This window comes from Phaseolus vulgaris, chromosome 3 (assembly GCF_000499845.2).
Source record: "Phaseolus vulgaris cultivar G19833 chromosome 3, P. vulgaris v2.0, whole genome shotgun sequence".
In the NCBI taxonomy this organism is placed as follows: Eukaryota; Viridiplantae; Streptophyta; class Magnoliopsida; order Fabales; family Fabaceae; genus Phaseolus; species Phaseolus vulgaris.
The window spans coordinates 32,473,402-32,497,580 of NC_023757.2; the positions used below are offsets into that span (position 1 = coordinate 32,473,402).

The 24,179-nt window shown below is 30.3% G+C and overlaps 2 protein-coding genes and 1 long non-coding RNA gene across 3 annotated transcripts; 2 read left to right on the top strand and 1 right to left on the bottom strand.

The window, feature by feature from the left end:
* The first annotated feature begins 1,810 nt into the window (after positions 1–1,810).
* Positions 1,811–4,804, top strand: LOC137807163 (uncharacterized). The gene is made up of 4 exons (XR_011080480.1): positions 1,811–1,885; positions 2,025–2,078; positions 2,968–3,093; positions 4,217–4,804. It is a non-coding gene; the product is annotated as an uncharacterized lncRNA (long non-coding RNA).
* A 1,254-nt stretch (positions 4,805–6,058) lies between these two features.
* On the top strand, positions 6,059–6,496 carry LOC137805560 (uncharacterized). The gene has a single exon (XM_068605505.1). The coding sequence runs from the start codon at positions 6,059–6,061 to the stop codon at positions 6,494–6,496; it is 438 nt and encodes a 145-aa protein (XP_068461606.1).
* An 8,327-nt stretch (positions 6,497–14,823) lies between these two features.
* Positions 14,824–16,184, bottom strand: LOC137805873 (protein LURP-one-related 6-like). Its single transcript, XM_068605768.1, has 3 exons — positions 15,728–16,184; positions 15,256–15,486; positions 14,824–15,154 (listed from the first exon to the last, which is right to left on the bottom strand). Exons 1-3 carry the CDS (start codon positions 15,962–15,964, stop codon positions 15,011–15,013), a joined length of 612 nt encoding a protein of 203 aa, XP_068461869.1. The 5' UTR covers positions 15,965–16,184; the 3' UTR covers positions 14,824–15,010.
* Between the last annotated feature and the right edge of the window lie 7,995 nt (positions 16,185–24,179).

The window sequence follows — 24,179 nt, forward strand, 5'->3', positions numbered from 1 at the left end:
TGTTGGTAAAGAAGAAAGATGGGGAATCTAGATTAGGTGTGGATTTTTGAAAGATAAACGAGATTGTTGAGGGATAATTGTATGATGGATCAAGTTGCATGAAACATCAATACTTTCCAAGTAGACATGAGATTCACGCATTCAAACTTTAAGTAAAGAGTGAAGATGTGTATAAGACAACCAATAGATCCAAATATGACTGTGGAGTTGGGTTAGTATATAACATCATTAAAAATCTTTATCTAATCAATACATATATACTAACACTTCTCCAAAACACTTCAATTGTTCAATAAAATTTACATTATATTAAGTGTCTTTTTTTTTTCAATTTTGCTTTGAGAGAAACAAGATTTTGTTAAAGCAATAAGACTTACGCTTGACTTTCAAGATATGTTTCAATGAGACTTTTGCTTGAACGATCAAACTATACTTTAAATGAAATTCACCCTGACAAGTAAGACATGTATCACTTTAATTTTTATTTAACAAAAATATCCAACTTAAATGAAAACATCATAGATAATTATGCAAAATCTATATCATACATTCAATAATCTAATTGTTCAAATTTATCTATTTTAACAAATATAACTTCATTATAATCTATCTTTATATTCAAAATCACCATTTCATTATCAAATCAATTTATGACATTTTAATCGAAATACTCCTAAAAAAAATTACATTGTATCTTAACATAAAATCTTAACATCATAACCATTCAATTTCAAACAAAACAATCTCTAAAACATTTTTCTCAACTATTACATGTTAAAACAAAATTAAAACATCAAGATATAGCTAATCCAATTATGCATTTTGTAAAAAAAAATCCTATTTAAATTAACTACTCCAAACCCCAAAATAGTTTAACGTTGACTTAAATTTCTACTATATGTCCATCAAACCTCAATTTCAACTATTGTATCTCAATTCTAAAACTAAATTGAAATATGTAGGTGTGTTCATATTGTTTTTCTTAAATATTTACGGAGACAATACTTGTATTGGTGTATGATAAGAATATATAAACGATTATATATATATATATATATATATATATATATATATTAATTATATGTAAATATATTAAGATACATTATTAGCACAATTATATAGATAAATATGAGACATGCAGTTCGAAAATGTTAAGTGACAAATACTTCATACATCAGTAGTAGTTTTAAATTCTTCTAAATTTGTAAAAACACCAATTTAATATAAAGGAGATTAAATATTTAAGAAAAGTATTTAAAATATAATTATTTATAAATAATTTAGTCAAATAAATTTAACAATATAGACTGAAACAATATTCAAAATTATGAACAATATATCTCAATTACTTTAATTCAAAAATAAAATTTTAATTCAAAAATAAAAAGTTAAAAGTGTGTAGGTTTGTAATTCTTAAAAAAAGATAGTTACTATATCTAATCTTTCCACATAAATTTTAATTTAGTTATATAACATTAAAAAAATGTTACTTTGGTAATTGGAAAGTGAAAGATTTTATTGTTGTGATGTTGTAAGAGAATGTATTTAATTTAAAAATTATTTCATCTCTTTATATATAATCTTTATAATTTGTAGTCTGGTGCATTGTGGATATATTAACACCCTAACATTAATTTTTGTAAAGAAAAATATTGATTTAACAACTGCATAAAACAACAGTTTATAAAGATTATACAAATTATAAACCCTAAACCATAAAAAACAGTTTACAATTATTATGTGTCACAACACAGTATAATTTAGAAAAAAATATATATATATTTCAGTATCCTTTTATAAAAGAGTCATGTGCCATTATTTCTTCTTGTCTCCCTTTCTGTTGGCCCGATCTGCATCTGCTGAGATTTTTCTGCCAACTGCACTAGTGCGTTAATTTTACTGTTGGATCTCCTTAATGTTACATGCGAAACTTCACAAACCTTAGGATAATGTGTGACTATTTATCCTTCAAGGATTCTGATAACGAATTTCTCCTACTTTTTTTGGATGGTATGCATTTTCAGATGGTTATTACAGAGTTTCATTTCACATTTGGAGAGTAGAAACGGAGTTGGCAGGTATGCTATGAATATCACTGCTTAATTTACACTATCTAATTTTAATTGTTACAATGAGAAGTAGTAGCAGTAGTATCTAGTGATGTGCCAATTGATTAAGGTTGTCTTTCTTGGAAATCTACAAACTCTTTCATTACAGAAATCTAGTTCCAGATCTGACAAGGTAGAAAAGGCACAAAAATAATTTAAATATCATGGACAGTACCGTATGCTCTCTTTTTTTTTTCATGTAGTACATGCATCTTTTTACATATCATAAGATGCCTGATACAAAGTGAACACACCCTTGTTAATGAAAAGCTGAAGCTGTCAGTTACCAATTCTATGCACACTGCAATTTTCTTTTTAGTGAAGTTGAAAAACTGAATTCGTAGAAAACATTACCTTCTCATATGATCACCAAACTTTCTCATAATCATTGCGATACGTTGCCACGCAAGATAAATTCTAAATATTGTCTCCAGCAGTTGTTAGTTACTTAAAATAGTTAATAAGAGTTTGTATTTGTTAAGCAGAAGAAATTTAAAAGAGAAGACTAAGAAGATAGAAAAAGAGGTTGAGTATGATTTCTTTCCTCAATTGAATTCAATCTCCAAACCTTATTCTGTGTGTTTAGTTTTTTACCTCTTGAATTAAATAATCAAGAGATTGTTCAAAACAATACAAACTCAAAAACAATTCCAATCACACTGGTTAGAACTCAAAAAGACCACACTGTTTAGCCAATCTGTCATAGATATGAAAGAAATTAATTACATAAAATCTCATAATTTATTATGAAATCTCAAGAGAATCAATTTTCTATTTATGAACCATGAACCAGCATAACAATTTCCTTATTATTGACCACTTTGTCCACATTTATTAATTATCCTTGTAAATGAAGCAGTAGGTTTTTGGATACCATGGATCTGTGCACAAATCCTATTCTTTCAGAATCAGAAGCATGGAATTGGTATTGAAGAAGAGTAATTCAACACGATGATGCTTATACTGGCTTGAATCTTCTTGTTTGGTGAGTATAAACCCTTTACTCTGTAAACATGCTTATAGTCCATACTCATATTACCTAATGTAAAATGACCAGAAATCTCATCAGAAGCATCAGAGCGAAAAAAGCTTGATGGGTCGCTTACCAATATAGAATGACACACAAAATAGCACTGCTTTTGAGGCGTCAGATAGCGAGAGAGGACAGGAAAATATTATCAAGAAATAAGCCTGCGAACTTCCAAACTACGTAGTCCACAGTGTCTGTTTGGACAATCGTTGAAAAGTAGTATGAAATTACCTTTACACTAAGTGTAGATACTATATTAGCTTTTCAGTTAAAAGTTACATCTAAAATGAGAAACCAAATTAACATGCTTGGAACTGCATCTATTATTCCATAAATCGTACGGACCCATAGGTTAGAATCTAGCACATCAAAATTAAAGCAGTGGAGACACCAAGTTTGATGCTAAAAACAGTCTCAAGAATCAACCACTGAATGATTCTATCACATCACCTATAAACCTGGTTCAAACCATTTGAGAGATTTACAGATAGTAGCTGCATTGAAATAGGAAGATTCAAGTGACACCTTAAAAATATGTGCACCATAGCAGGTTACTTGTCCGTTAAACCGATTGGCAGCAGAACCCGTTGGTTTTGGATATGATGAGTGTTGCAGTCATGGGGCCAACCACATGGACCAGGGGTCTCTTGGCCTTCAATTTTATGCCTACTGGCAAGCAAATCACTTACTCCAGATTTGGACTCAACCTAAAATGCCATGTTGAAAGGGACCAGTGCAGGTTGCTCACAAATCACCAACAGACACTACTTCAATATTTTGTCTCCAACCATGTACAAAAAGTCTTGAAAGTAATATTAATGCATGCATGTCAAAAGGCACCACTCTTTGATGTATCATTTGTAGCACTGGTCCCAATAGGAAAAGATTCCTTCCCTTCTTATCGATTACAGTCTTACTCTTGTTGGTGAATGCGAGTCCCAGGTCTTTTTTTTCTCACATATTTTCTTTCAGACACAATTCTGTTTGGGGAATAATTGAATAAGAAATATAAACACTTCTTCCAATGGAAGACTTGTACTCTCGTTTGTCACGTTATGGGGACTAACCTTTTTTGCAGGTCCAGGTTTTCTGCAGAGAAGGAGTAGTATCACCTAAATATCACGATGGCAACTTCTCAATGTGTCTACATCCCTCTAGAATTGCACATGGCTAATTTGAAGCAATTGCGATCGATGTCATTTTCATACAATGAATGAGATATATAGTCACTTAGGAGCCTTCTGATTCCCGCACTTCAAAGGCCACTTCTGCCACTTGCTTAAGGCATGTTTAACGTATTGTCGCATTTAAAGATGAACTACAGTAAGTAAAACACCCCTCTAGTATCAACTTGAAAGAAAAGAAGTTGACAAAACTGTCAACACATGAAAGCTCCCAGCTCATAATGAGAATGCCATGTCTTCTTGTCAGTGAGAGTTTCATGTCAACTTTTCAAGACATGAGAACGCCTTATATTCTTGTAGTGCTTCATGGTGAAGATGGAGACAATATAATATGCAATTGGTAGTCGTTGCATTCGGTGAGCAAAATATAAAAGTGATTGTGCATCTCGAATAAACATGGTTTAATATGTTAGAAGGTGAATATTTGAAATGTGACATGACCGCAAATAAAACTAGCAGAACCAAGCTTGAGAATGGTATCACACATTTTTTTTAGTTTAGCAATCATTTATATAGGTTGAAATGCCTTCTCATTTAATTTGGATGGTGGGTCCTTTGCCATATAATGAAGTTCTGTCTCGAGGAAAGTCAACTCATGATTCATTAACCAGTTCATGTTTTTCTTACCTTGGAATCTACTAATCAACAGTGAAAGACATGAAAACTACTTGATTTTGGTTTGAGCTGTTTTTTTCTAATAATTTGATGGCTGACTCGTATCTATATTTATTAATTGAACAACGAGACCCTTTAAAAAGCAGGTGGATATACCAGAATAGAATGGCGGGTGCAGTAGGAAAATAACCATATCAAGTGCAGTTTGAACATTTAATAGCACTAACTTTGTATGACACGTCACGCCTACCTTAAGGACCAACTTATAGTCACACTGCTTCAATAGTGAAGACACAATCCATCCATACATAAACACGCACACATATATTATATTATATGTATGAAATGTTTGATTGCGCACCTGCATCAGTCAGGAAGAGACATAAAACAAATTAAGACAACAATCTGTTTTTCACATGTGAAAATAATTGACAATCAATGCCTACAAGTTAGCAAATAACAATGAAAATACGACCACGGATCCAAAGAAAAGAAATTTCCTTGGCATATGCGTACAAGTAACTTAAGAATGACGACCAAGTGAAACGAATTTGGATCAAAATTGAGTCAAAGGCTTCCTAGAGTGGACATTAAACTCATTTCTTGTTCAGAAAAAATGAAATGTACCTAATAACACTATAGTTTCCGAGGAGCAAATCTTATTATGTTTTTGTAAGTTTCTGTTTATGGGATTAACGAGATAAACTTGAACGGTTAAACATCAGAAAAATGTGGCCAAATGAAACAAAATGACAGCGATCTACTAGCAGCCAATCACGGTGGTTGTCCATGGTGCGATATGGTTGGAGAGACACGTGGCAACAGAAAACACCAAAATGACAAGTTAAAAGGTGGTGAGTGACTCATTTCTAATCCATTTGAAGGACCCTGATATTATATCAGGCGTATTTATTTATACTAAGAAATGTTATTGTGTGACACAGTTTTCTAACATTAGTTTGTTAGCATAGGACAACACAAATCTGAGTTGACTCCCTGCCTCTCAGTTCCTCCCCCCCTCACGATATCTCTATTAAGAGAGAAACAAAAAAGAGAAACAGAGAGAGAGAGAGAGGGTGTGTGTGATCTTGCAAGGTCTGTTCCGGCAATACCATCAAGGCATGGCAATTTCAGGGTCAGAGACTCAGAATTCATCCTCACTGAAAATTGCGTCTCAGGTGGAAGTGGAGTGTGTGAAATGCGACTCGTGCGGCTTCACAGAGGAATGCACCCCTGCGTACATCTCCAGGGTGCGTCAGAGGTACCAGGGCCGGTGGCTCTGTGGGCTGTGTGTGGAGGCTGTGAAACACGAGGTGGTGAGATCAGATAGAGTCATCACCACCGAAGAAGCCCTGGACCGCCACATCACCTTCTGCAGAGAGTTCCGATCATCCACCGTTCTCAATAAAACAGAGCACCCCATCTTCGCCATGGGACGCCTCCTCCGCCGGAGCCTCGATTCTCCCAAGCCTCTCCGATCGAACTCCAGTGGAGCTCTCGGGGTTCGAGCTCCACAATTGATTCGATCGGAAAGTTGCTTCTCTTCTATCTCCGGTTAAAAGGTCTGTTTTTTGTTTTGTTTTTGGCTCTTGCGGTTGCAGGTTAAGCATGAAGCATAGAATTGGAAACTCTGTGCGCAAGTGTTTTTCTGTGACCGTGACAGGTTTTAGAAATCTATAACAAAGGCTCTACACTGGCCCTTTATGTTTAGATTGGTTCAGGGATTTATCCTATGATGACTTTAGTACCAGCTCCTTTTTTCTATGATCTTTAATGTATATACAGACTGATTAGCACATTCTTAAATTCAGTTCTTCTAATCTGTTTGCCTTCTTGGTGTTTTCTGGAAAAGGCAAAATTTAGATACAGTTTTCTTTTGTGTTTTTAATACTGTTTTCTGATACTAATCTTTACTATGCGGCAGATTATTAAAGTAAAATTGAATTTTTATTGAAATATAATACTGAAATCAAGTAAGAAACCATCCTTAAGAGCATAAAACTTGATGTATTTCCTTATGTTGTTAATTTGTGGTGTTTAATTTTAGCATTGGGGTTGTTAAGGAAATCTGCTTTAAGGAAATAAAGCTGAAAAGTCTTGCAACTATTGAATTTGAAACAGAACAAAAAGACAGCGCAAAGTTAAGATTATGATGGCTGGCTCAAGGCTCAAGCAGTCCTGAAAAGAAACAATTTTCTGCGTTCATTGGCTATAGCTGTATGCATAAAAGAATATGAGAATCTTGAAGCTTTTCCAAGCTAATAATTCCAGATGTGCTTGGCTGTTTGTGTCAATTTGCAGCATGGCCATTTAACAGTGATGACTTTATTTTGATAATAAAAAAAGAAATTAAGGAAAGTTGTTTAATGGGGGCATTTTGCATTAGAGATATTTATACAAGACGAAGGTGCAGGGAAATTTCCCTCAAGTGAAAGGGCCATCGCTTTTGTTGGAAAAGTTTAGCATTTCCAAGCTACACTTAGTATGTGTATGCAAACCAAACTTCACATTAGAGTTTGGGTCACAATAAAAATGCACTGGACTGAAGTGAAGCTGCAAAAAGTTGCACATCTTTCATTTTATGTTCCTTTTCTTGTGCTTCTAACTGAATGCCTTGTGATGCCTTGCTTTTTTCATACCTGAATTTCATTGCACTGCATCCATGCGTTAAGTTACAATGTTTTGTAACTTTTACAGTGTGATCATACACTGGGAACCTTTGGCATCGGTGCTCTTTATCAGAACACCCAATTCACGTTTGTGTCACCAAGAAGGTTAGTAGTGTGACAAAGAACAAACATGGTTGTGGTGTGCATCTACTCCAGGAGTTTTCTGCAAATTGTAACATGATATACATCGAAACCGACAAAGAAAATAAGTGGGGTCAGTATAAACATCCAACAGATCAAAACATTATTAATTATATTATATGTCGTTTTATTGCCATTTGCGTGTTTTTATTGAAGACTTGGAGCTCATTCACTCAAAGATAAAAAGATGAAAATAAATAAATAAGAGCTCGATCACTCTACGTCTCTTCCAATAAGTTAACTTTGCTACTAACAGATTTTCAAAGTTGGTGTTTACGTGTTTTTGTTAGAGCAAACAACCAAAACCATCTACTATTTTACTACATATAGATTAAAAAACTAAGAGAGTCAACGACTTATAAGGTCATGTATTTGGTGTCGAAGTATAATTTCTCAGTGGCAGATCTTGAGATATAAGTATACAGCATGGGGATTATCTTAATTTAAAATGCTAGAAAGTAGAAGAGAAACGAATGTTAGAAGCAAATAAGCATTGAGATGAGTTTCAAAATGGTTAAAAACAAGAATCAAAGGCAATAAATGCAAAGTATTATTCTTTACTTGGGAACAGACTACAGAGAGTTTGAAGAAGTAGTAACCTTAAAGTAAAACAAGATTGAAAACATATACCCACATAAAGACACTGGTTTTCCATGTGAAGAAGAGTATTTTGTAAGAACCAAATTTGGTACATTGAACTTCTCCTCACTGCTATTGTATTGCCTCATAAATTAGCACCATTTCTCAATAAACACAATGGAATCCATCATTTGATGGGTCACCGAAATGATATCCAATTATGCACTTTGTTTAAAAGGTAGTTTACCTAACCCCCTCTCATAGTGCTCATGAAATCAATCTGCGTTCTATTCCTCGTGCACGTCCACCCTCAATGAAAAAATGGCCTAGTTAATCCAATAAGGAAGAGCTTTATAAGAGCATCCAACTTCTGTCCCCATTTTTCTACTTGTACCTTAGCTACTAAACAGGAACTAAACGTGCAAATCATCATTGGTTTTCCTTTACGTGATTTCTGTGACCCTACATTGACCACAAGGATCAGTAAACATTAAAGAGCTTCGAACAAAGAGACACTTCTTTTTGTCAATTTATTTAGACACTTCAATTCACACCTCTATAACTTGAGCCCACACTTGCATATGCATGAACAGTACAAGGACAGTGTCAGTGGTATCATCTTCAGTTTTTTATTTAACATTCAGAAGGGGAAAAAAGGGGAAGTCTAAAATAATATAGAAAATAACATTGAAATAGTGACTTTTTAACATTCTCTTTTCTGAGTCTCATTGATGCAGAAAAGAAATTGAATCTTGCCAAATTGTTTTGAAAAGTTTAACATACTTTCTTATAAAGGTATATTCATCTTATTTTGTGATATTTTTATGAACAGATAAATTGATTATATAGTAAATTAGTGACATAATTTTAATATTGCATTAGAAATTAAATATTTGTAAGTTTAATTCAATTTTATAAAATTCGATATTTATATCTATTTATATATTATAAAAAGTTATTATTAGAATCTTAGAAAGCCTGCTCAATCCTCTGTATGATCAGGTTGCATGATCTGCGACACAAGTGAGGAGTAAGATTCTGCTACTTCAGTACTGACCATTTACGGTAAAATCCCAACCCAGATACCTCAATTCTTGGTATGCCACTTGAATTTTTGTTAGACAATTTACTTGATAATTGATTTTAAGATGAAATTTGATATGAGAAAAGCCTGTAATTTATATTGATAATGGTATATTATGATAGATTTGTTTGAATTTAGTGGTATATATGTTGGGAAACTGAATTTAATGTCAATTGATTCTTGGATGATTATCACTTGGGATGTAAAGAGCATGATGAAGAGTTTGACTTTTCATTACGTTCATTTTCACTGTAAAATCAACATCAAAGGCCAATTTTCAGCGCACGAACAGGGCTGGATCATCTCGTCAAGGTACCTTTTTTCTTGTTTCAAGAACCCTTTCTGGCATTCAGGCAAAAGAAGCTTTTGAAGAAGCTAAACCCAAAGTAAAAAAGAAAAAGATGGAATCTCGGCAGTGGAGGCCACCATATTTTGCCTTGGAACAGAATATCAGGTCCAACTGATTCGAAACATTTGAATGTAACATAGAAAACCCAAGCTGTATTTGTACGGAAAAGAATTCTCCTAGCTTTTTTTTCCTATATTAAGAAGTGCACTTTAAGCCTAAGTCAACTCCATAAAACAGGTTTATGAAATGAGGTTTGCACCTCGTCCGTGGGATAACATATTATAGGTGATCCGATAATGGCCCGATAGCAGGTGACCTGATAAGCCCAACAAATATCACTTATATATTATGAAAGATTCTAATCTCTAGTCGATGTGGGATCTCCAATACATCCCTCACACCGAGAGTGCTAACTCGTGGTGAGACTATATATTATGGGTGGTCCGGCCCGATAACGGATGACACGATAGGCCCAACACAAACGCTCGCTAGGATAGACTCGAAATGACTTTGATATCATGTATAATGAAATGTCTTAATCTCTACTTCATGTGGGATCTCCAACCACATGTCATTTTTTATATCTATTAGAAATTATATTATTTTCCTAACATCTCATTTTTATATATCAATTTGAAATTAGAATATAAGTGTAATAAAATTAAATAAATAAAATAAGATAAAAGTGACGTTAAACCATAAAAATGAATATGGACCTAAGTCTATGACACTGAAAACGAACCTCGCTCTAAAACTACATTACCCTTCTTCAAGCTTGATATGACATATTGGTCATCTCAAACTTGCAGTTATGCATGTTGAACGTGTTTTGATAAGAACATCACTAAAAGCATTTGTTGGTTGCTCGTTGGATCTTATAGGAAGTAGATGAAACATGTTGTTATGCATTTAATAACATGATAATTAATATCGATGTGCTTAGTGAAAGTTTGAATTTGATACAATGTGTCTCGTGGTTTGATTATCATAATAAAGATTTACAGTTGCAATAGTAATTTGAAAATAATGTGAAAAGACAAGATAACCATTGTATCTTGCGGTGGCAATAAGGGCATAATGTTTAGCTTCGGAAGAGGATCGGAAGAGGAGTGTGACACAATGCTTTGTTTCTTGCCCTCCATGATATTAAAAAGTTCACGATATAAATATATAAATTAAATTGGTGATCAAACGTCACGTGTTTAAATATGCAGCTCAATCAGAATCATTGAAACCTTGTAGGTGTATAATTGGAAGAAAAGAATATTCCTTGTGATGGATCAACTTTTATATACCTCAAAATATGATGTGCAGCTTGGTGGCGATGAACAAAGGGTGATTGTGTGAATTGGCTCAAGAGATGAACAACAAAACAAATGTGAGGTTTAGTGTTAGTCAAGTAGAGAAGACGTCCAATAAGTCTTCGATATGTTTATGGTTAGTGGATACATGTGTCTTGTTCAAAAAGATGCTTTGTTGATTTCAAAATGGGAGTGTATGATGATAGCTTTGCCGCAAGCATTCAATTGTCTACAATAGCATATATTTTCTTTAAGATAGATGTGTCCCTTCTCTTGATCAAGTTATTTCAAATCCTAGAAAAAATTTCAATTGTCCTAAATATTTTATCTCAAAAGCATGTTTAAATATCTTTTGATGTTATTTATTTCTTCTAAACTATTTTCTGTAAGAATGATTTCATCTACGCATACGAGCAACACAATGAACGAATGAAAAGTTTTCTTAATACTTAGAGTGATAAAAGAAAGATTGATTGAACTTGTTGGTTTTCAAGAATAATGATTATTAGCTTGTTTAAGATCATATAAGGATTATATCAATTCAGTGTGGCACAGTCATGTACACCTCTTCCTTTAATTCTCACGTAAAAAAAAATAGAGCATTGCTTACATCTACCTATTCAAGGTGGCAATTTTTTATAACTATAGTAGTAAGTAAGAGACATACACTAGTAAGCTTGGTAACTGGAGATTTTTTATAACAATATCACTATTTATTTTATATTTGATTTTGTAAGTCCATTTGTAGTCAATGTGTACTTACCTGGTGGTAGATCAATCATGTACCAAGTGCTAATATAAAATATCATATACCAAGTTTTGTTATCTTAAAGTGCTTTGATTTCATTTTTCAAAGGTATACGACATTCACTACATTGTGATGCTTACTCATGTTTGAGGTTCAGAATACGATGAAATAGAAAGAATGTGTCTTAAATTCTTTGTTGAAATAATATTGTAAGAAGGAACATTATTAATAAAGAAACGGACCTTGTAGAGTTCATTATAGTGTTGTACAATTTAATTACTTTGAATTGAATTTTCACTTTTAAAGTTTAATAGCGGGTAACATAATAATTTTGACAAATTTTATTAAAATATATTTTTTTATATGATGATATCAATCTTAAAAAAAATAGAATTTAAATTTAATTCACTCCAACCAATTTTGCTAAAATATGTTTCACTCATTTATATATTAAATTTATTTTTAGTATTGATTTTGGTTGGTATTTAACTGCCTAACATAAACCGTGAAAAAGAAAGGGGAAAAATCTATAAGAAATCTCCCAATCAATTTGAATATAGAGGTCTTCATGTAATTATTTGATCTCTAAGTAAGAATTATTTAAATCATTTCTCTAAAATATAATTATAAAAGATAAAATAAATCCTTTAAATCATTGGTAATAAACAATGCCAATTTCATTTTCTTTTTAATTTTTTCATACGTCATCATTCTGTTCAATTTCTAATAAGCTACATTGTTGCGATTTTTTAAATTTTTTTATTCGTCATCATTTGAGAAATTTAACATATTAGAAAAATGTGTAAAATTTGAAATAATTGTTGATACAATGATCGAAAATAAAAAATTAGTGATAGAATTCATAAAATAATATTTGTTGAACAGTAAAATACACAATTGAATAACATTCGAATCTAAAAAGTAAATTTGTGAATAATTATAATTTCAAGCAAAGCCCTATACATGGGCCATTAAAGCAACACTCCACGGACTGTTTCTTCCTGCACCTCCATACCTTCTTCTCTCACCTCCATAAGTTTTCAAATTTCCAAAAATGCTCCTTTATAATATTCCGGATTACATAATCTGGAAGTCATTTTTCAAATTTGTAATTAGCTACCGGATTACATAATTCGGAAACCATTTTTCAGATGCATGATTATTCTCCGGATTACATAATCTAGAAGTCTTATTTAACTTCCGGATTATGTAATCTGGAAGTCTTTTTTCAAATGAGTTTCCAAATTACATAATCCGGAAACTACTCTACGGGGTGACACAAAAAAGACAAAAATGTATTTTCATGTTGTGTATGGAAGTGGCAGAAGAAGATTTGGAGGTGCAGGAAGAAACAGTCCAGTCCACGTTGCTTGGAGCCCATTACCCTGCACGCAATCCAATTCATCGATTTTGGGAAGCAACCTCAAAATTCAAAACAGTAAGTAATCAACAAAATTCAGTCCTAAAAAAACAGACAAATAATTTGGGTGTGTCATATATTTATTAAATTTCTTATAATAGTATTTCATATTTCATTTAATCATTTAATAAAATATTTTTATATTTTAAAATAGTAAATAATTTATTTTCTAATTGATATTTCCATTATAAAGTAAAAAAAAGAAAATATTAAGATAAAATTGCCGAAGGATATTATTACCTTTTTAATACACTGTTCCCTAAGGACCGAGAACAGAAAAAGAACTAACTAAAGAAGGATGTTAGATCAATGTAAAAAAGTAAGGATGAAAGAAACATTATTCTACTTTTTATTAACTATTAAATAATAATCGAGGGATTGTTTAAAATTAATATAAAATTGAGTATGTTTAATTATTAAACTTCAATAATTTTTTATTTATTTATTTGTCAATGGTGTATAAAATAGACTTAAATAATTTGTTAATCTTATTTAAATAACTATCTTTTGATTTTGACTGTATTTTTTACATTGTTTGTTTTCAAATAACTATGCTTTAACTTTTATCATCATAAAGTATATTATTTTATTCTTCGAAAATATGACATTGTTATTTTGAAGTTTTAAGATCATTTTAAAGTAGATAAATAATACTTATTTTAGTAATGTAGAGTTTAAAAAAAAATATCATGTTGATATGATATAATATACAATCATGAGTCATCTAAAATAGTATTGTTTTTTATTTGACACATCAATAGTTGACGTAAAGAAGAGGTTTAACCTTATAAAAATGAAAAAAAAATGTTAAGAATTAAAATAAAAACAAAAAATCTTAAGAATTAAAATAAAAACTTACTCATTTTATAAATCCTATAAAAAATTATTAAAATTGGATACTTTTTAATATAAAAATTAAGTTTCTCAATAAAAAATAGTTATTTTTTAATAGAGTTATTAAAAGAGATTATGTCTCCGTTGGACCTGATTTACATATAAACGAAATAAACTATAGTTCAACTTATTTATGTTGAATATGAAAAAAGTTAGTGGTGTCCAATCTCAACTTTGGTAAATATCTTCCAACAACTAATGAATGTATATCATAAATATATGAATAATGGATAAAGCCAAACAATGAGTTTCATTACCTTTATGTTCAAAGCATCTTTACTTGCAAAAAGCGTAGTTATAAAGATCATAACATCATTCAGAGAATTTCAAATCAGAAAACTCTGCAATCAGCCACTTTTTGAAGAGAATATTTCATTCAACATGAAATTTGTGATGTTATTCACTACTATAGCATCAAATTACGTACACGCATGAGGTATAAAGCCTTCAAAATTCAACATATGCCAAAAGATTAAACATTTGAGTGAAAGAACTTTAACCATCTTGCAGGGAACAAATCACATTCATCATTATTAAACAAACAAGACAAATCCAATGTAAGACAAACTCCTTTAATACAAGGAAAACTACCTTAATGGCTACATTTCTTCCTAATGTGCAAGACAAACTAATTCTAGACTATTTTTTATGATTCTTGTCTTAGAAAATGTTTAATCACCATTAGTTCACAGGATTCAACATAAAAAAAATCGATAAAAAACAATTAAATTAAATCAGATGATTTAAGCAATGATCCAAAGTGAAAAAAGATAAATAATAATTTTTTTATACAACAAAATAAGAATCAATTCTTAAAGAAACATTATATCGAATACATACCAACTTGGTTGTAGACACGTTCAATCATATTTGATAAGTTTTTTGAATTTAGCAGGTGGTAGATTCCCCATGAATGTAATCAAGGATAGCTATGACTCCAAAAACAAAAGCTTGATCCATCCCAGGTTTCACCACCACATGATAAAAATCATTGTTTTCCATCACTTCCTCCACTTCCTTCATCACCCTCACCTAATAAATAGATCATCAATCAGCACATTAATGCTACTTTCATGTGATACTGTTATGCACATTCTGATCAACTCAACAAACAAATGAATTGGTTGGCGTACCTGTGCTACGTCGTTGCCTTTGGAGTCAACAATGCTACAACACTTGTCCGAGAAATAGCCACTGATCTTAAAATCACAGCCTCTGTTCCTGGTGGAGATTCTGATTGCCTTGTTCTTAACCAAACAAGAATTGGGTTCTCTCAAGCTGAAAACCAGCTTCCTTGATCCTTCGTAGTCTAAACTGTAACCTTTCCACTTCTTGTAAATGCTCAAGGCCTCAACCATGCCTCCCTGCACATTTCATGAAAACTAACCTCTTCAAGTCTTGAGATTGAATAACCACATCCTTAAAGACATGTTTAACGATACAAACTCATACCATATAAGCAACTGAAAGTAAATTCCACGTGATTTTACACTTTTTTACCAGAAATTTTATCTTCAATCTAATCCAAACTGGTTATTTCTTGTTTTTGTTGTTTGACTTCAGAGTATAAACTTTGACATAAAAAAGAAAGTAAAGTAAATATACCTTCCGAAGCATGAGAAGCAAAGCGCCTCCATCTCCTTCTCTTAGGATCAGCTCTCCCTTTTTGCCACGAACACCACAACCCTCGACACTGAACACAGCCCTCTGGGCACTAGAATCCATGACTACAAAACCCCCACCATTCACCACGCGTGGCCTCTTTCTCACCACATGCACAGTCTGAGACGATGAACAGTACATTTTGCCAATGATCGACATCGTGTCTGTGTTCGCAGTCATTGAATGCTTCTCTGCACTTGAACAACTACAAATATTCTCCTTCTTTTCTCTCCTCGAATATAGTTTTTTTTATCAGCTCTCCTCGAATATAGTTAGTTCGTTTCAACAAAACAAAAACGATCAAGTTCTCTCCCTTCTTTTCCTTCTTTGTCTAAGCTTTTTGGTGGAAGAATCTCTACGAGTCACGGATTGAGATAGCTTGTGGAGTAGATGGAAGTGTGTGGCTTTATTTTATGCCAAACTGATATATACCTCATTTTTTTCACCACTATATATATTATTGAATTCTTTATGATGATTATATAGTTAATAAATGTAAACTTAACGAAATTATGTAAATCTATATTCACAATATTAAATTAATTTAAATACGTTTTTACACATAGTAAAAGTAATTCTATGCTTTTAGTTTAACTATTCACATTTTTAACATATGTTGTTATCAAAAGTGATAAATGTATTAATTAAAATAATCAATGTTTTCGGTAGTTCATTATAATTAGTTTAACATTAAAAATAAGAAACATCTTAATGATGATGTATAAACACCTTAGAGTTTATCATAAGCAAGAGAGGAATGTGCAAGGGAATATGAGTGTTTTCATGTTATTTTGCACGTCTCAAATTGAAAAAAAAAACGTGATTGCCTTATATAGTGGGGGCACTCCCCTTCACTTTCAGTGAGCCCAGCTCAATATCACAATCTGTGTATGATGCCGTGTGCCACTTCATTTCATTCTCTTCTTTTATTTCTTTCTTCTCTTCTTCGTTTTCCTTCACCCTTCCAAATAAAGTGTAATGTTACCCTTTTGAAATGGTACGTGTTCTTATTGGGAATGTGCTCGAAAATTGTCCAGTAAGAATCCAAATATTTTTTTAGTATAAATGATCTCAGTTGCTCGAGATAAAAAGAGAGATTAATTTAAAAAATATTGATGTTTAACTAAGTAAGAACATAGTAATAATAAGTGTGGAAAGTTATCCGAATTAAGAATATAGAATAAGATAAATTATACTTTATGAAGAGTTGATATTTATATTTCTTTTCGAAATGAGTTAATCGTATAATGATTATTTATAATTCATATATAATCGTTTAATAATAAAGATTTTTTTAAGTAAAATAAGAGTTTAGTTATGAGATATATACTGTCACTTCAAAATATCTCTATCTCGGCGAGTAGGTACAATATGATTTTGTTATTATTTAATTTTGTATATTATTGTAGGAAGAAAAGGAGAAAGTAAAATTTATGTGAAAACAAAATGTGAAAACCTAGTAAAGTTTGATCCTCATTCTTTTTTTAGTAAAGTTGAAGCATGTGTAGAAAGACCTATGATTTTTGCACACGCTTGTCCAATGCGTTGGTGAGTGACGGGATTCTTGCCTACGTGGCTGCCTTCGGTTGGCTGCTTTTTCAGTTATGAAAACCTTGGACCACAAACACAAAAATACATAAACAACTAAAACGACTATAGCTTCTTTTTTTTGTTGGATAAGGTCATGTGTCTTAATCATAACATATTGATTAGGTGATCCTATAGCACCACAAGACATTGCCTTCTCTAATTAAATATTCCTCCTTTTACTTATCTCATCATTAATTATTCCTAATTCTATTTTACAACTTTTACTACAAATGACACGAACCACATTCACTACTCCTTAACCAAATTTTCTTTTTAGAGACTACTTGTTTGCATTAGTTTATCACCTGCATTGTTTAGGTTGATGACTTAAATGCTAGAGATTTAATAAGAGATAAGACCAATTATATTTTATAAGTTTTGCAGCTACTTTTATTATAAAGATAAATTTTAACTTATTTTTAATATAATATTAGAATCTATCCTAACAAAATTTAATAAATTTATCATGTTATTTAGATTCTTATGAACTTATCCCAATGTATTGAAAATCTTACAACCAATTAAAAATCAAATCAATTTATAATATACAATTAGAACAATCCTCTCTTTATAAATCAATTTTATCTAAATAAATTAAACTTCAACTCACTTCTTAATTTTTAATACTTATATTTTATCAAAAGCTTGAAATTAAAAATTACTTAAAGATGTGGGGAATGTTGTTTTTAGATTGATTCTTAACTGTGTCAACATTTGGAGATGACATTTGGAGGAACGTTGTAACCTAAAAAATACAAGAAGCAAAAACAATCATTGCTGCATTCCATCTAAATGAGAAAATAATGCGTAAAAAAGTTACCCAACATGTTGTTAATAAACGCCATGAACCCTATGGTGTTGAGTCCATTTGTTTTTATGATGTTTTGATGTAAGGGAAGATTTTAATTTTTTTTAATCAGCAATAAAGAATAATATAAATGAGGATACTTGGGGTACTCCAATCCTCGTACAATAAGTTTAGTTTTTAATCAAAATTTGTACATATACAACTTACTATAATACAAAAAATAAATCAACAACATAATCTATGTCAAGGATGTAAGGCATGACATCTTCACAAAGATATGTTGGTTCGTTGCTTCTCCCCAACATTTGAGGTTAAATGACACTCAGCAACATGTGCTCTCATCCAAAATAGAACCCACCATAAAAGAGAAGATTTTAATTTTCTAAGGAATTATTTAAACCCTAAATCATAAACCCTAAACTAACTCACTATCATATTATAAATCTCAATCTCTTTTTCATTGTGAGAATGCTCTCATAGGACTTTTCTTCTTATTGGGATATATATTATAATTGGTAAAGATGGCAACCCTTTTCCTAAAAGTGAAATTTTAAGCCCTTCCAAATATGTGTTTCGAGTTCCGATATTCACTACCTACATTTTACAACTCCTTAAAACTTATTAAAATAAACTCTGATATTATATTAAAAAGCGAATTTTAAGTTTAACTCAACCATGTACTATAAATTGAGGTTACATTATATATAAATTGAGGTTACATTATATAGTATGAAATTTCTTATTTCTAGTTTCAAACATGGTGTACCCTGAGGACCATCATCACCTTGTAATATAACCATGGTAACATGTCCTCCGTTAAAATCTCAAGTTCTTCACCCCACCAACACCATAACCGGGATAAAAAATAGCTTGACTTTTTGTAGGACCACTCACAGAAATAAAACATATATGAAGAGGATCCAAGCATAACTTATCTTGACAGCAAAACTAGAGATAACAATCTGATACTTTGAGAAAGCCACTTATAAAAACTACAACTCTAGCAGCCTTAGAACCCATACACAAAACTAGGCAAAGGTAACAGTTACTGGGCAAGCCAAACCCAAAAACTGTAACAAACACCCCTTAACTAACCATCAGCCATATATAGTTTACCATTACTATATCTTTACTTGTATTACAAATAATTACAGTAACAGTGGAAACTGTCCAAACCTATCACCAAAGGGAAACTACAACCTGGGACTAAAACAAACATCCCTTAAATTTCACTTTTGTTGATTATTTTCAGGATTCATTATAATACCATATAAACAATTATTCTTCATTTACAATCTATAATTTGTTAATAGAAAAAAAGATGTCAGTTTTAAAATTGTAGCAGTCTTTTATGTAAATGGTAACAGTTTATTTAATGAAAAAATAGATTAGAATAAACAATGTAGGTCTATATTAAGATAAATAATTTTTCATTTTAAAATAAATAAATAATTTTTATTTTTAAAAATAACTATCACATGATTTTTTTAATATTATTCTTACCAAATTATATATATTTTTCAAATTATATTATTTTTGTTCTTGTATTACCAATATAGTCTCATATCGTTCAGGAGTTGAGGTCAATGACAGTTTATATACTTTTTCTTCCTCCCTCAACCCACTGAGACGTATTTTAAGAATAAAATCGAGCATTAATTTTGGACAATATGCGACGATTAACCTTAGTGATGCTCTCTCTCAGACTTAAATCAGAACAGTTTTTATATTTTTCAATTAGTTACTCATAAAAATAATAGAATTATAAAAGTAGTAAAATTGTAAATAAATATTAATATGTGTGTGTCTTTTTCTTAATATCAATAATTTACATCAACAAAATTATTTGTAGATGATATTATTAGTATTGATTCACACTTTAGGTCAAATTTATAATGTTCTTAAATTTATGTTGTAACTTATGATGGTGTTTTGAGTTGAAAATTTCCAAAAAAAAAATCTCATTGTCCCACTATTTTGGTGTAATTACATACTTTTTTTTGTATGTATATTAGTTGGTTACATTAAATGGCAGAGCTTATAATTGGCCTCACAACCTTGTAGTCAGATTTATTATTTTTTAAGCTTTAAATTTTTTCAAGAGTCAGTACTCTTAGTAATTAAAGATGGTATATATTTTTTATATAATTTATTTATTCATGTACAAGGTAAGAGTAGTACACTATGTCTATAGGAGAAAGAAAAAATACTCACTAACCATTTGGATTCTAGTAGCTTTGCATGATATATTATCTGAGTATATTATCTTGGTAGTTATTGGTCAAAATCTGGTACTGAGTACAAATATTTTACCACATCTAAAAAAAAAGACAATATTTAGGGAGGCTAAATTAATATATTCTTTTATATTATTATATATTTTTTAATTTTTTTAGAAAAAAATAACAAATAAAATAGGAATTATTGTATCTTTTCTTGTTCGTATGGTTTTGAAATATGTTAGTTAACTTCACACAATTTTAATATATATCAATTAAAAAATTGGGATATGTTTAGAGTTTGAGATCAAATATTTGAACAAAATATTGTAAAGATAGATAACGTTAACAAGAGATATGAAGAGGATTACTCGAAGCAATTTGTTGGGTTGGAGCTCCTTATTAAAGATTTATATTTTGAGTAAGTTAATGGTATTTATATTTAAAGCAAGTTAAAGGTAGTGCTGAAAAGACTTTTTTTTAAATATGATCATTTTATTGTCCTTAAAACAAATTATAATGGTAGAAGTATAGTTGAGATTTTTTTCTTCAAGCAAAAGAATGAATAAATTAAATATAAGATATTTTGGAGATGTTTTAACTTTATTACAAAAAGGTAATAGATTATGTATTTTTATAATAAAAAAAACATCAAAAGCCATAAAAAATTGGCAAACCGGAAAAACCTCTCATCTCATCGAGATCCTCCCCTCATAAGAAAAATGACCAAAAGAATAATAGAGTTGGTCACAATTGTCAAGCACTGAAGAACAAAAACCAGAATGAGATTTAACATAACAACATCTTTATCAACCATCCATCCTCAATATAACAATAGTTATATCTAAACTTATCCACATAACTTTTATGACAACAAACTTATACATAGAGAAACACCACATCCTTGGACACAAAAGTTTCAATAACTAAACCTAGGGATCTTTTAAGATTGAAACTTTGGATATCAAGAGTATATACCAAGATAATATATTTGTTTTGATTTTCTATATTGATTCTAGTACTCCTGCACAACTACTAAGTATGTATTTTCCAACCATCAACATAGAAAATAAAACATAACACGAGTCTTGTGGCTCCATTACAAAGCAGAGACAAGACTCGACATTTAAAAAGACAAATGGTCAAGATGCAAAATATTTAACAAAAAAAGATAATGTGAAAATCAAACCAACTTGCCTATAAGTTTTCATGCATATATAAGGATTCAATACTCAATCATAATACTGAGAAATTATATTGTATACCTAAATCTATTATTTCATATAGAAATAAAGTACTTTAGTACTCAATTATAGTAGAAATTGTTCAAGCTTCAAGAGACCTCTTTGATATTGTTTGTAGCTTACCATCCTTAGTCTTATGGTTATATTTCAAAATCCAGTGAGTTGGCTTAAGGTGTTGTTTGGGTTGAATATTGGTATAACATTGCTTTTCATAACAATCTATTGATGACACCCTTAAAAGCAGTGTATGATAAATATCTTCATACTAATCAGGTAGAGTTTAGAAGCCAATAATCCTCCTTCACTTTAAGGAGTTGTTACAACAAAGGGATATATTGTTGGATCAATTGAAGCAAAACTTGGAAAGAGATCAGATGCATATGAATGTACAAGTAGGTTTGTTGCTTATAAACTTAAGTTGCCTACATCTTCTATGATTCATTCTATGTTTCACATTGCTCAAACCATTCAAAGGAGATACTTCTCAACCTTATAGACCATTGTCATTGCTTACTATTGAAAGAGGTCTTTTATTGCAGTCCAACTATAGTAATGAAAAGACATGTAATCATTAGGAACAATAAACATGTATATTTCTTATGTTTTGGTACATCGGGTAGGTTTTCCTAAAGCATAAGCAACATGAGAGGATACAACAATATTGATTTAAAAATATTTTTCCAACTTCAACCTTGAAGACAAGGTTATTTTTAATCGAGGAGGAATTGTAAGAGGTTCAATTGAAAAGAAAAAACTTAGAAGTAATAAGATAGTTAAAAAAGGTAAAACTTTGGAATTAGTTAAAGAAATGACACACATCCTTTGATGGAGGTGAGACTCACCGTAGATGAGAAAAATATTCTTTCATAAACCATGGTGTTAAAGATATAATAGAAATACATGAAAAGAAAAGTTTATTTTTTTATTGACAATAATAAAATAAATAAATAAAAATATTTAAGTGACACTCTAAACCTATTACAAAAAAGTTACTTAGTAAAACACATAACAATAGCACAAATAGCCCCTTATAAAATAAAATTAATGAAAAAGTTTAAAATGAAAAGAGATGTATATTGTGACAAATAATTTCTCCATAAATATTATTCTTTCTCTTTCTGAAACCTTTATTTTCTATTTCTCTAATATCTCATGAATCCAATAAATTTATTAATAAAACAATATCAATACATATATTTTCCTTTAATTAGTTATTTCTATTATTTCATTCTTCTTAATTATGTTATCTACTTTTGGAAAAATACTATACTGTTTCCACTACCGTACAAAAATTATTTTACACTATTCTGAATTAATTGTTTCTGCATTGTACATGTGTTGTGTTTCCTTATTCTTTTGGTTATTAAGTTGTCTAACTTTTCTCTTAGGATGGCATGAATCAACAACTATATTGTATATATGTACTGCAATAGTTGTGTAAAGTTTCTTTCACAAAAACAGGAAATATTAATTGATTAATTGTGTTACCTGTTTACTTTTTTTCTTCTTTTATTGCAATATAGTTGTTATATATATATATATATATATATATATATATATATATATATATATATCATCAAATTGTTTACATCCACTTCACAGCTGATTTTATTACTTGATATAATTTATATTTTAATTAAATGCCTTATTTTAATAAAGATGGTGTCAAAATATTTTTCCCAATGTATATTTATGTATCAAAAGCGACTCATTTACAATGAATACAAAAATATTTAAGAATTAAAATAAATATTAGTACAAAATGAAATAATATATATATTATCTCATTTATATTCATTATTTATTTTCGTTATTTTTCTCAAAACTTCATCTCATTTTTATTAATTTAAAATGTGATAAGAGATGGTCTAAATTCTAAACTTTATTATCATGAAATCTACTAATAATGCTTGGATATTAACATTTTTATTTTCTTATTCATAAATCTATATGAATATATTAGTATTAGAACACTATATATGAAATTGTTTTAATTTTAAAAAACTACTCGTTAAGTATGGCGAATCTTAAATTCATGTTAGACTTTAGTCTGCATTAATCGCTCTTCTTTCTAATTAGTTATTGGTTACTGCCCTTCAACATATGAATTTAGAGTATTATTAACATATTCATTATTCTCATCTTCAACTTTAATTAATTTGCAATGACTTATTCACTGTCAGACTTCAACATTATTATCTGTAGATATTTCATCATCGTTCATGAAACTTATTGAACAATTAGAATTTTAATTATTTCCTAACACACTTAGAATTAATTAAAAAGATGAATCTTTCAGGAAAAGAAAATAAAAGAGAGTACAATAAAAAAAATTGTAAAAAAGAGAATGAAGAATATATTAATTTTAAACATTTTCTACTTCAATATTAACTTTATTTTTATTCTGTAAATATCATTATAACGCAGTGTAACGTGGTTACAAAGTGGGATAAAAGCCAGAAATAAAATTTAAGAAAATAAAAAAAAACACAAAAAATTATACAAACATATTTGAGGCAGAAATAAAATACATC